Genomic DNA, 13,327 nt, shown 5'->3' on the forward strand with positions numbered 1-13,327 from the left:
TATGCCTTAGCACTTTCTTCTATTTTTGGAACATCGGGAATGGTAGATGTTGAAACGGGTATTAACGGGTCTGAACTGACTTAAACAAGTAAAAGTTGTAAAAGTTTAACAGGCAAAGATGAGGGGCAAGCACTTCAAGGCAAGTACCAGCCTCAAATTCCTCATGTGTAAAATGAGAGGGTTGGACTAAGTATTTCTAAAGTTCCTTTCGTGTCCTTCCAATCTTTCCATAAAACTAAGAAAACAAATAGTGTAAGACAATGTTACACACCCACATATCCCAAAATGACATTTGTACTCAATTCAAGGGAACTCTTGTGATTTTAATGTCACATCAAGTTAAGTCTACCTCTGGGCAGCTGGCTTGGTTACATACAGTTGCATGACCTACACTCCCTGCTAGCCATCTGTGCCCTATTTCCTATTTCGAAAAAAAGAAATGCAGGGATCTCTCCAGGGAAAGCTTATCGCCCATTACACAGCACTGACTTTGAGATCCTTCAAGTGTAACACCTTATACTTGCCTTTTAGGAAAAAGAAAAAAAGTAACCATCAGAAAGTCATTCTGAGAAACTGTTCTTATATCCAGAGGAAAATTTGAGGGTGGAGATAGGGTAGGAAAGCATGTTTTTGCCCAAATACTATTTAATAGCTCCTGAGAAACAACACTCTGTTCCACACAAAGTTTATGTTAGAGACATGGGAGTGAGCTGAAAGATGACAGATAATCCACAAATGATGGTCTGGTGATGTTTGTAATAAATCCCCATTGATTAAGGCCCAGGAATTTTAGAGGGAGGAAATAAAGCCTAAAAAAGTAAAGCTCTTACTGGTGAACTCTTCTTAAACCATTTTACAGTAACAAACTTCAAACCAATTACAAACAGTAACAAACTTCAAGCCAATTACACTACACAGAGTCCAGAATCCCATCTCCTGTCTCCAAAATCCTTCAAGTCAGATTTTAGACATAACTTAACACCCACAGCAAGGTCTGGGCAGTTTTCCAAAATCAAACACCATTATTTCTGCAGCAAAACGAGTACAGTGGCACCTGATGTGGTATAAAGACTATAGGTGGCCTCTTGGTACTTCAGGCCAGATGAATGCATTTGGGGACAAAGTTCACGGAAGTCTTTCAGGTTTTAAAAGCTCTCTGGATTTCAGAATGATAGATTATAGGATTGCGGACTTGTAGTCTTTTTCTTCCCAATTTGAAAAGATGTTAGATACCCTCTTGACTATGCTATGCTGCCAGGTAATGGGATAAGGACTTCTGTATATTTTTATACCATAAAATACTTTTCGAATATTTGAAATGTTCAGCCACACAATGGAGTAACTGGTATAATAAAAACAATGCTATCGAATATGTAATGACATGAAAAAGTGTTCACAAAAGAAAGAAAAAGCAGTTGAAGAGACAGTATTACTACATGATCCCATTTTTTAATTTAAAAAGGGGGGGTGGATATGTATAGTCCACAGGAGGATATAAATCAAAACACACAGTGATTATGAATGGCTAATAAAATCACAGATCCTTTTATTTACTTATTTTTGCTTATCTGTATATTCTCAATTCTCTACAGTGAATGTAACAAAATTCACTTTGAAACTGATAAACTTAATTGGAATTAGAAATGCTACTTGAAAGTTCTTACCTCCGATGATACAGATGTATTACAGGAAAATAAAAGAAGTGTTTCTGTTTTCTGCATTTCCCCTGATTCCACCAACAGTTAACTGCGACAAACAACACCTGCAAGTCAAAGAAGGTTTCAAATGACTATAAATAGCAACTGAAAGATGGCCAAGATTTAAAAGATAAAATTATAGAAATGGAACAATTCCTCTCTGAAACAGAAAGTATTAACAAAAATTGTTTTGAGTGTTCAAAGAATGTCATCATTTACCACGACAAGGACAAAGAAAGACACCTGTCCACAGTGTCCAGCTAGGACTCCGAATATTTTGGAGTCTGGCCCAAGAGGAGAATGATTTGCTTCAAATTCTGAAGTGAATGACACCAACAAACTTTTTCTAAGCATGATTACGCTAAAACTCAGTAGTAGGATGTGTCTTTTGTTAGTCAAACTGAGCATCTGAGAAGGAAAACAATCTTACCTACAGATGAAGTATCACAAATTTCAAAGGACCATTTTTAATAACTATATTAAAAACTAATAAAGATAATAGATGACTAGAGCTATGCTCTAAAATGTACCATTAGATAGCAAAATATGGATTAAGTATGTATTTATAGGTAAATGCTAAAGTATTTAAGGAGGAGTATCCCAATGTCCACAATTTACTTTGAAATGTACCCAAAATAAGATGGATTAACAGTTAGATTGTAGCAGAGTGTCTCACCTTTGCTACCACTGACATTTTGGGCTTGAATTGTTACAGGGTTTTTTGCTGACGTGATGTTTGTTTTTGTTGGGGGTTGGGGGAGGGGAGGCCGTCCCACACACTGGACGCAGGGTGGTGTAGGATCCCTGGCTTCTACCCATTAGATGCCAGTAGCATTCCCCCTCAAGTGGTGACAACCAAAGACCTCTCCACAGTCCCAAAGGTTCCCTGAGAGACAAAACTGCCTCTAGTGGGGAACCACTGATCAGAGGGATGGTAAGATGAATAAACACATGATAAAACAAGTGTAATAAAATGGTGACAGAATTTAAGTGGCAGGTATATGTCACCTTTGCTATGTATTTTAAAATTTTTATAATAAAATATTGAAAACATATGAAGACTACAAATTAAAAGTCACTTTCAGATGCCTTATATTTAGCTAGCAATGTTGCTCAAAACTTAGTGGAAACTCTCAAGAGCTCCTTTTATAGTCTATCTATTAGAAAGAAGAGCAACAATATCTTTACTAAGGTTGACATCTCAAAAATAGGGCACGATCTACCGTGTATGCTAATTTTACTAAGTAATGTGGCGCAAAAAATTTTTGCCTGTTTCCAAAAATAAACCCAGTCCTTTTCCCTATTGAGAACATAGAACAATAAGCCCTCAATTTAGAAGAAGCTGAAAAAAGTTTTTGAAAAAAGCAGAGCCCATCGGTTGTGGACGGCACTGTAACCTCTACCACTTGTCCCGTGACCTTTAACAAACCTCTCTGCCCTCTAAACCTGAGGTCCTGCTTCAGAGGAACAAGGCTACCAGCATCAGCTTGCAGGGCTGTCCTGAGGAACAGCATGGGCCTGCACACCAGCACACCATCCCTACAGTCACTCTGAAGGACATATTCCCTAGGCTGACAGTAAGGTAACAAGTAATTGACACTTACCCTAAAGTACAACAGATTCTCCCCTTTTTCCCCACAAGTTCTCTGAATTCAGAAAACTTGGGGAATGACTGACAAAGTGGTGATTTCCTTTAAGCTTGCCTCCCAGTGCTCCCTTAGAGTCCTTTCCTCCCTGTAAGTGCCGGATTGGTTACTATCAGCCATTTTTAAGGGGGGTGAGAGAGGGGGGTAAAGGGAAGACAAGGAATAGATCAATTCCATGGGTCCAAAGCTGGAACACAAAATCACAACCCCCTCAGAATCAATGTTATAGGGAATGAAGAGTTCTATTTAAATACTACTTGGTACTACACATTCAGGGATATAAAAGTTAAAAAGGCTTTGCCAGGCTGGGTAGGAAGCCTAGCCACCTTTTATAACATTGTTTCTAAGAAAAACCAACTGAGAGTTCCAAATGAACTTCTGGAACTCAGCTGCACCACAAGTTACCCCAGATCAGTGGGTGTCAGCAGCAGCCTCTTAGAACCTGTGGGATGCTTTTCTGACGGTTGCAATGACTGGGAGGAGCTATAGGGCATGTAGTGGGCAGAGGCTGTGGTACATATCCTGCAATGTTCAAAAGTGCTCTGCACAGGGAATAGTCATCCGCATCACCCAGAGCAGTTTTAAATGTCCTGCCAAATACTAATGTTGAAGGAAACCTGTTTGTTATTATTCAAGCTCAGAACCTAACTCCATTTTTTATGTGAATCCAAAGCATGGCTTTTGTGTTCAATGAATTTCTTGGAAGGCAACTTCTTTTTAATTGAAGGCAGAAAGTACTTTGTTTGGTTCAGAACTTTACCAAGAGCTGTTCACCATTTAGAAAAATCAAATCTCTGAGAGCAATGCCCTCATGGCACCTAAGTTGTCAACACATCCTACTTTTATGGGCCTGCATTTGTAACTGTCCCATTCACAGTGGTTCTACATAAAGGTACAGCACTTACATACTGAAACAACATGTGATTTAATTATACACCACTTTTCTTTTTCCGCCATCTTTATGTTTCAATTAGCACATTAGATTGGCTATTTTGAAATTATATGTACAGGGAAGTTTTATCATCTATGAATTCCTTTTGAGGACAGAAAAAGGGACATCATAAAATACATACATAAGGACAACGGGGATCCACTGGATTTAAAACCACTGCCAGACAGAAGGCATATATATCCATTGCCTATATATCCCTCTTATCTAACACAAAGGTGGCATTCATTGAATATCTGTTGAACATAGTTCTGGTCCCGGGATTTAAAAGGTCTGCATAGTTACACTGTACTCATGATACATAAATTTCTCTTACATAAAATAACTAATGAGCAAATATCAAATGTATATTCAATGAGGATTTTCAGTCTTCCCACCGAAGCCAAACAGCATGGCACCCTGAGATAAGCACTGGCCTGCATCACAAGGAATTGCAGAATCTCCTCCCTCTCCTGCCTCTGACCAACTATGACCATCACAGTCAGAAATTCTATTTCTTTATAGAAGGCTTTACAATTTACGAAGTAAGGCTCCTGGCCTTCACCCTGGCAAAATCAGCCATCTGGGTAAGGTGTCTCTATGGGGATAACCAGCCCTGCACAGGAACTGACGGTCGTTTGATTCTCAGGCTGAAGGTCAGCATTACCTGGTCTGAAAGCTGACTCGCTACTTGTTCAATTTCTGCCCTGGCGGCGATGGACTGCCCACACCACGGAGCGTAGAAGAACAGGAGCACCACCTCCGAATCCTGGCGAATGTGCTCTGCGTAGTCCAGCTGCCCCTGGAAGAGGTCAAGAACCGGAGACCTCGAGGAGAAAAAGCTGACAGGTGGCTTTGCTGGAATTATCACATCTTTCGCTCGACTAGAAAAAGAGCAAACACAAACAAGATTGTTTATCTTCTTCTAACAACAGCTCTGTGTGGAAGAAAAATGAAGCTTAAAAGAAAAGTCTTCTTTCGAAAAAGAAAATGGAGTTCCCAAAACACTGTCCTGGAGTATAAAAGTAATATTTTGTGCTAAGTTAAGGCAACATTTGGCTGAGAGAATGCAAGACATGAATAACATGTTAAAACGATTCTTGGACTTCCCCAGTGGCGCGGTGGTTAAGAATCCGCCTGCCAGTGCAGGGGACACGCATTTGATCCCTGGACCAGGATGATACCATGCCTCGGAGCAACTAAGCCCGTGCACCACAACTACTCAGCCTGCACTCTAGAGCCCGCGCACCTAGAGCCCGTGCTCTGCAACAAGAGAAACCACAGCAATGAGAAGCCTGCGCACCACAACGAAGAGTAGCCCCTGCTTGCCGCCACCAGAGAAAGCCCGCACACAACGATGACCCAACGCAGCCAAAAATTTAAAAACATAAATAAATAAATAACAAAAACGATTTTTTAAAAATTTATTTTATTTATTTATTTTTGGCTGTGTTGGGTCTTCGTTGTTGTGTGCGGGCTTTCTCTAGTGGCGGCGAGCAGGGCTACTCTTCTTTGCTGTGCACGGGCTTCTCATTGCGGTGGCTTCTCTTGTTGCGGAGCAAGGGCTCTAGGCGCATGGGTTTCAGTAGTTGTGGCACACAGGCTCAGTAGCGTGGCTTGCGGGCTCAGCAGTTGTGGCACATGGGCTTAGTTGCTCCGCGGCATGTGGGATCTTCCCGGACCAGGGCTTGAACCAGTGTCCCCTGCATTGGCAGGAGGATTCTTAACCACTGAGCCACCAGGGAAGTCCACAAAAATGATTCTTAACAACGTCTGCCCAGGTATGGGGTGGGAGGGCAGTGGAGAGCAGAAGAGAAGGGTGTCTTTTTTTTTTTTTTTTTTTTTTCCTCCATCGAGAAGGGTGTCTTTGAGAGAGCGCCAAATCCTAACCACTAGACCACCAGGATGAGTTGAGAATGGTGTCTCTGAATAATCCAGATCCTTTCCTCCCCCACCCAAAAGACTCCATCCTCATCTCTCCGCAGCCTTGCTCTCCACAAAACCCACTGATCTCCAGGGTTTCAGAGCCACCAGTGAGTCACCCAGAATTAAGGGGAGGGAGCACATGTGGCACCACTAACAGGCATGGGAAATGCTTACAATCAACTCATGTTTAGTTTATTGGCTGGAGTTGGCCTGTAGTTATCCAGGGCACTCAGGCAAAAGTAATAATTAAATAATAATGTAGATTTCTCCAGATATATGTCATGATCCGAAGGTTAATAAAGATGAATAACAAAGCAACAGCCCATTTTACTGTAGAACAGGTTTCCTAAGTACGTATTTGAGATTCCCAGAAGGTCAGGAGGAGAAAGAAAATAAAACTAAACAAGTAGTCAGAAGTCACAGAGCTGCCACTATTTCCCCATCAAGACAAAAAGGTCTCGGTTCAAGCTGCACCCCACCAAGTTAAAGAATCCTAGTAAATGCCTTGAGCTGTCCACGTATCTGCATTAAAATAGTATAAAACCATTATAGCAGCTTAGCTAAGAAACCAATAGAGGAAATAAAAATGGAACCCTAGAAAATATTCAATTAACCCAAAAGAGGTAATTCCCTGGCAGTCCAGTGGTTGGGACTCTGCTTTCACTGCCGAGGGCCTGGGTTCAGTCCCTGGTTGGGGGACTAAGATCCCGCAGGCCCCACGGTGCGGGGTGGGGGGGGGGGGGAAGAAAGCAGAAAAGGACCAAGAAAGGAACAAAAACCAGAAGGTACGAATGGAAAACAAATAGCCAGAAGGTAGACATAAACCCAACCATATCAATAATTACATTAAATATGAAAGGACTAAACCACCCAATTAAGAGGAAGAGATTGCCAGGCTGGATAATGAAGCAAAACCCAACCATATGCCATCTAAAAGCATTCTGAACATAAAGACATAAGGATGGGAAAAAATAAACCACATAAATAGTAAGCATAAAAAAGCTGTAGTAACTCACTAGGTGAAAGGATAAATAAACTGGGGTGTATTCTTACAATTAAATGCTACTCAGCAATAAAAAAAAAAGAACTGATACACACCATAACTGGATGAGTTTCAAAATAATTATACTGAATGAAAGAAGTCAGACACTAAAGAATACGTATGAGTGCATTTATATGAAATTCCAAAACAGGCAAAACCAATCTATAACGAAATGAATCACATCAGTGGTTGTCTAGAGCTGGGAGTGGAGCAGGAAGGCTAACTGCAGAGGGGTACTGAGGAAATCTTCTGGGGACAAGGAGATGTTCTATATCTTGACTAAGAGAATGGAGATGGTTACATTTGCCAAAAGTCATGGACCTATACATGTAAAATGTGTGAATCTTACTGAACGTAAATTATACTACAATGAAGTTGATTAGCAAAAAGCTTTGCTGGTGTGTCACCTCCTTGGTGAGGATTGCTCTGATGAGCCTACCACAAGCAGGCGGCTCTCAAATTTTTTTTATCTCAGCTTCCCGTTGAGAAGTTGCTTTCATAGCCCTCACCATAATCTGTAACTTACTTATTTTACCTGTTTATTAACTCCATGAGGGCAAGGATCCTGGCTCTCTTTTTCACTGTTATATCCTCACTGTTTAGCAGTTCCCAGTACTCTGAAGTTCAGTAATTTGTGAAATGAACAAACCTACCCTACACCTTACCTGAACCTATGTGAAAGCAAATTAAACATAAATCCATACAGACGTAAATTATATTATTAAGAACAATCTGAAAGAATCAAAATGTCAGAGACTTCCCTGGTGATGCAGTGGTTAAGAACCCGCCTGCCAATGCAGGGGACATGGGTTTGAGCCCTGGTCCGGGAAGATCCCACATGCCATGGAGCAACTAAGCCCGTGTGCCACAACTACTGAGCCTGCTGCTCTGGAGTCCACGAGCCACAACTACTGAGCCCGCGTGCCACAACTACTGAAGCCCGCCCACCTAGAGCACGTGCTCCGCAACAAGAGAAGCCACCACACCTCAAAGAAGAGTAGCCCCCGCTCGCCACAACTAGAGAAAGCCCACGCGCAGCAACACAGACCCAACGCAGCCAAAAATAAGTAAATAAATAAATACATTTATTTATTTAAAAAAGCGTCAGAAGGTCCATTTGCCTTACTAGGGGTGATTCTAAGGAACACCTAATTGTGTTCTAACTTTATACGTATGCAAATGAACTCGATAATCTGGTTTCTCAGAATATAGCAAAGGAGAAAGAAGGAGGAACAGGAAGGAATGTGCTGCTAGCTCTGAGATACGCAGCAGACAGCCAGATATTTAGGATCAAAAGAGAAATCACACAAATATCCAAGACCTAAGCTACTCTAAGAGCCTTGGGTCACTTAGTTTGAGGAAAAGAGTCCACCCCCTTCTCTACATCTAGAAGGTGTCAGCTTCCTGAGTTAAGACAGTTTTAAATATATTGCTTCCCCATTTTAACCAAAAATTATTAACATCATAAAGTAATGCCCTTAAAGGTTGCTATTAAATGCAAATCTCCTATTTATGCACTCACACTAACATTTTAACTCTGCAATCAGGGAGGTCTGTCTATGTAAAATATCTTCATAATCTGAAAAACAGTCACTTACACAATAATTCCAAAAAAAAAAAAAGTTCAGTAAGCAAATGCTACTGTGCTTCAGGCACTGCTCTACAGGAACCAAGGCTATAGGAGGGAGCACATGTTCTCAAGGGGCTTCTTTTCTCAGGGAGGGAGACAGGCAAACAACCAAACGTGTAAACAAACGTAAAACCACACAAAATGATCATGTTCTGTGGAGAATTTAACACAGTGATGAGACAGGAGACCTGGAAGCTCCTCGATGGGGTGGTGGGCAGGGTGGTATCTTTTAAGCTAAGACCTGAGTGACAAGAAGACAGTCATTAAGACGGGAATAAAGACACAGACCTACTAGAGAATGGACTTGAGGATATGGGGAGGGGGAAGGGTAAGCTGTGACAAAGTGAGAGTGGCATGGACATATATACACTACCAAATGTAAAATAGATAGCTAGTGGGAAGCAGCCGCATAGCCCAGGGAGATCAGCTGGGTGCTTTGTGACCACCTAGAGGGGTGGGATAGGGAGGGTGGGAGGGAGAGAGATGCAAGAGGGAAGAGATATGGGAACATATGTATATGTATAACTGATTCACTTTGTTATAAAGCAGAAACTAACACACCGTTATAAAGCAATTATACTCCAATAAAGATGTTAAAAAAAAAGAGATTAAAAAAAAAAAAAGTAGGGCTTCCCTGGTGGCGCAGTGGTTGAGAGTCCACCTGCTAATGCAGGGGACACGGGTTCGAGCCCTGGTCCGGGAAGATCCCACATTAAAAAAAAAAAAAAAAAAAAAAGTAAATGGCAACCATGAGCCAAGTCATAGTTTGACACCTCTATCTGATTGCATCTTATTCCTGAGTTATGACACTGAATAAACATCTTTCAACAAGAAAAAAAAAAAAAAAAAAGACAGTCATGCAGATGGGAGGGAGGTCTTGCAGCAAATAAGTGACACATTTCTCAGCAAGTCCAAAATGCTCCTCTTTGGAGGTATTATTTTTCTACTATTCAAATTTCGTCTTAAAAGTTAAATACGCAATCTGAGGGGAAACGTAGGTCTGTGACAGTCAGACAGAGGATAATCATCAACTTAGCACTGTTGCGCTGCATGTTCAGAGCAGCTCCTCAAGTAAACGAGCCAGACAAACCCTCCGCCCGCCAAAAAGCAAACATTAACCAGGGCAGAGGAACATACGCCTCTGCCCCAACAGCAACATTCACGAGTTTCCATTTAACTCCTAAATTCGCTCTCGTTTTTGAGAAACTATACCTAGATCAAAGATTTCCTGCAGCCTTGAAGTGTAAGTCTCAGGCACCAAAAACTCAAGAAGAGTTGGTTGCAAACAAGGAAGGCCTGTTGCAACTCCCAATTTTTGTATGAGACTCATACTCTACACTTCCTCCCAAAGGATCTGAAGCAGCTTTGAGCTTACAAAACGAAATACAGCAAAATGAATATACAAAGCAAAATACATATAGAGATAATAGAGACAAACACACAAACACACACAATTTTTTTCCCCACAAAAAAACACACGCACAAATCAGGGTAAAAGGAAAGCGAGGATGAAGTCATGGAGATTCAATGCATAGAAAAGCAGGTAGGATAGAGATTTAGGTGCCCAGAAATGCACAGTTATTCATAGTGTTTCAACCCCAAATCAACCTTTTCTTAATGCTATCTGATTTGAACTCAGCTAAGCAACAAGACAGTGAAGAGGGCTGTCACCTATTTCAGGCCTGGAGCTATTAGTAAAAATTAATTAAAAAAAAATTCTACTCTCCTTTAAGCCTCTGTCCTCATTAACACAAAGATCTTAAAAGTAAAATAGGAAAAGAGTGGCAGAAATGTTAGAGTCAGTTGTAGAGCGGTAAAGTAGTATCATGACACCATTCCATCAAAGGAGACTCTAAAAAAATCAATCTGAGTCTATTAAAAGACTGTGAAATTTGCCAGTGGCACACAAAGAAGCTGGACAGGCAAGCAGCCTGTTCACTGGTTCACTCTCCTTGCCTGAAGTACGTGGGGACCTTGCTCAGTCTGCTCTAGTAATTGGATTTACACTCTTCCATCTTCCTGAAAATCTCAAAGCACTTTGGTATCTCTTAAACCCTGTTCTCTCAGAGCAAACACCGCAGGTTTTTTTTTTACTACAGATGGACAAAGTGATGCAAGTAAGCCCCCCAACCCTTGCAGGAGAGAAAACCTCTCCTCCTAATCTGAATCCAAATACCACCTTGCAATATTCTACCTTGTAAAATACTTTGTCTAATTTCCCTGTACAGGACGTGATAAAGAACAAGGTAAAGAGACTAATTCCTGACAATAAAGGATTCAAATTCCAGTTCAGCCACTTATTAGGCGGATGTGATTTGGGGCAAGTTTTGCATCATGACCAAAGCTCCACTCCTTCGTGTGTAAATTGGAAGGGTAAGAGTATGTATATCCAGACTTTACTGGATTGAGACTTAAGTGATCCATACTAGGCTCTCAGATCACGTGTTAAGTGAATGAATGCATTCATGTAATCTGTAGTTCTCGAACAGGCGATTCTGTTCCCCAGAGGGCATTTGGTACTGTCTGGAGACACTTGTGGTTGTCACACTGGGGTGGAGGGGTAGGAGCAGGTAGTAGGTACTGGCATGTAGTAGGTGGAGGCCAGGGATGCCTCTAAACATCCCATAATGTACAGGACAGCCCGCCACAACAAGGATTATCTGACCCAAGATATCAACAGTACCAAGGCTGAGAAACCCCGCTGGTAGTATAGCACCTGGCACATAGCAAATGCTCAATGATAGTTATTATAATTTGTCCTTTCCACTACAATCCCCAATCCTTTCACATCTCTTTGACAACAGGGGCCACATATTGTCCTTAACAGACTCAATAATAATGTTCCAAGTTGAAATCTTCCTCGTGGCCAATATGCCAGTCAGTGGCACCACAGATTTATATATTGGAGTCCCAGGAGATACACTGTGGATTTGGGAGCCCGAAAGTACTCCTGAAATTTAAAGTAAATTTTCTATTTGTGTCCTTTCCCAAAGAGAGACATTAACTCTCACTCTTCCTGTTCACTACACTCCAGCCTACTCAGGCCTTCCTTCCAGTTCCAGGAAAACAGCAGCCTTGTCCAGCCTCAGGTCAAAGGACCTTTGCACTTGCTCCTTCCTCTCCCCTGGACGCTTCCCCCAGATCTCCCCAATGCTGGCTCCTTCCCCTTCGTGGGTGCGTTTCCTATCTAGCTCCCTTAGGAAGGCCTTTCTGCCCCACCCTCTTCGCTTCTATTCCCCGCACAGCACTTACTGAAGCTCTTTAAAATTATATTAAGTTTTCTTATTTACTGTCTGTACCACCCCCTGGAACGGAGAACAGGGACTTTTTATCTTCATCGCTCACCTGGATGAGCGCTCCGCACACAGCAGGTGCGGATAATAATCGCTATATCGATGAGTGCATGAATTCTCAACATGTGGGACGCTAAAGGTTGTCTACGCCTAGCCTAGGCATAAGGGAAATAAAATGGGTGATAAATGAGGGTCCTGCAGCCTGGGCAGAAGTGACAGGTGCACCCTCAAGAAACCCCAACAGCTGACAAGCAGCTCGAAACCTGGCCCGCCTTCCTCGGTATTAAAATGGGAGGAAGGGACGCCGGGCAGCACCCCAAAACCTCGCCTTCTGGCTCGCTGGCCGGAGAGAAGGGAACGCGGCGGGCATGGCCGCATGCTGGAGGAGGGTCAAGACCATCGCTCCAGGCAAAGTCACGCCCGACTTCCCGGGAGGCCGCTACGACCCTCGACCCCGAGGCCCAAGCCGGCTACGCGCCGCCCGCCGGGCCGAGGGGGCGCCGGGCCCGGGGTGCGGGCCGCCTCACCTGCAGGTGAACTTGAGTGCGAGGAGCAGCGCGCAGCCGAGCGCCACGGCCCCGCAGAGCAGCTCGGGCCGCCGGCGCGCCATGAGGGAGGCGCCGCGCAGCCCGCGGCGGAGCCGGCCCTCCGAGGAAGCAGCCGGGGCCGGGCTGAGGGAGCCGGAGCCCGCGGGGCCGCCGCCACCGCCACCCTCGTCCTCGGCGTCGTCGCTGCTGCTGCCGCCGCCGCGGCCTCCGCATTCCGACATTACATGCTCCCCGTCGCCGGCTTTATACCGCCGCCGCCGCCAAGGGCCCGAAGGCCCGGCCCGGCCCGTCGCTCCCCAATCCCGCAACTCGCCGAGCCAGCTAACCCGGACAGTCCACGTCAGCCCCGCCGCAGCCGCGGCGCCCGCCCACGCGCAGGGGGCTCCGCCCCCACCCGAGAGGCTGCGTGGACACCACCCATCAGTCCCGCCCCCAGAGAGCCACGCCCCCCCGCTTACGGAGTCTGCGCGGACCCGTTCCCCGCTGGCTGCGGGGCAGCCGCGGCGTAGTCCCACAGGCCCCGCCCCCGTCCCTAACGTATGCGCCGAAGCCGCCGTAGCCACATGCTCGCGACGGTACCCAGTCCACTGAGTCTGCGCAGGCGCCGGCGCCTAGCG

At 44.0% G+C, this 13,327-nt stretch overlaps 1 protein-coding gene across 4 annotated transcripts in view; it reads right to left on the reverse strand.

The window, feature by feature from the left end:
* TXNDC11 (thioredoxin domain containing 11) overlaps positions 1-13,026 on the reverse strand; it is a 64,640-nt gene extending 51,614 nt beyond the window's left edge. For 2 of the 4 annotated variants that reach the window (XM_068565978.1, XM_068565977.1), the window contains exons 1-3: positions 12,690-13,026; positions 4,939-5,155; positions 1,665-1,762 (exon numbers count right to left, since the gene is read on the reverse strand). In XM_068565978.1, coding sequence (XP_068422079.1) covers positions 1,665-1,762; positions 4,939-5,155; positions 12,690-12,931 — 557 coding nt within the window. In that variant the 5' untranslated portion in view covers positions 12,932-13,026. Of the gene's footprint in view, positions 1-1,664; positions 1,763-4,938; positions 5,156-12,689 lie in introns of those variants that run through there. The other 2 variants (XM_068565980.1, XM_068565979.1) reach the window with 1 other exon arrangement.
* Between the last annotated feature and the right edge of the window lie 301 nt (positions 13,027-13,327).

The sequence above is a fragment of the Eschrichtius robustus genome, chromosome 16 (genome assembly GCF_028021215.1).
Source record: "Eschrichtius robustus isolate mEscRob2 chromosome 16, mEscRob2.pri, whole genome shotgun sequence".
Taxonomy (NCBI): Eukaryota; Metazoa; Chordata; class Mammalia; order Artiodactyla; family Eschrichtiidae; genus Eschrichtius; species Eschrichtius robustus.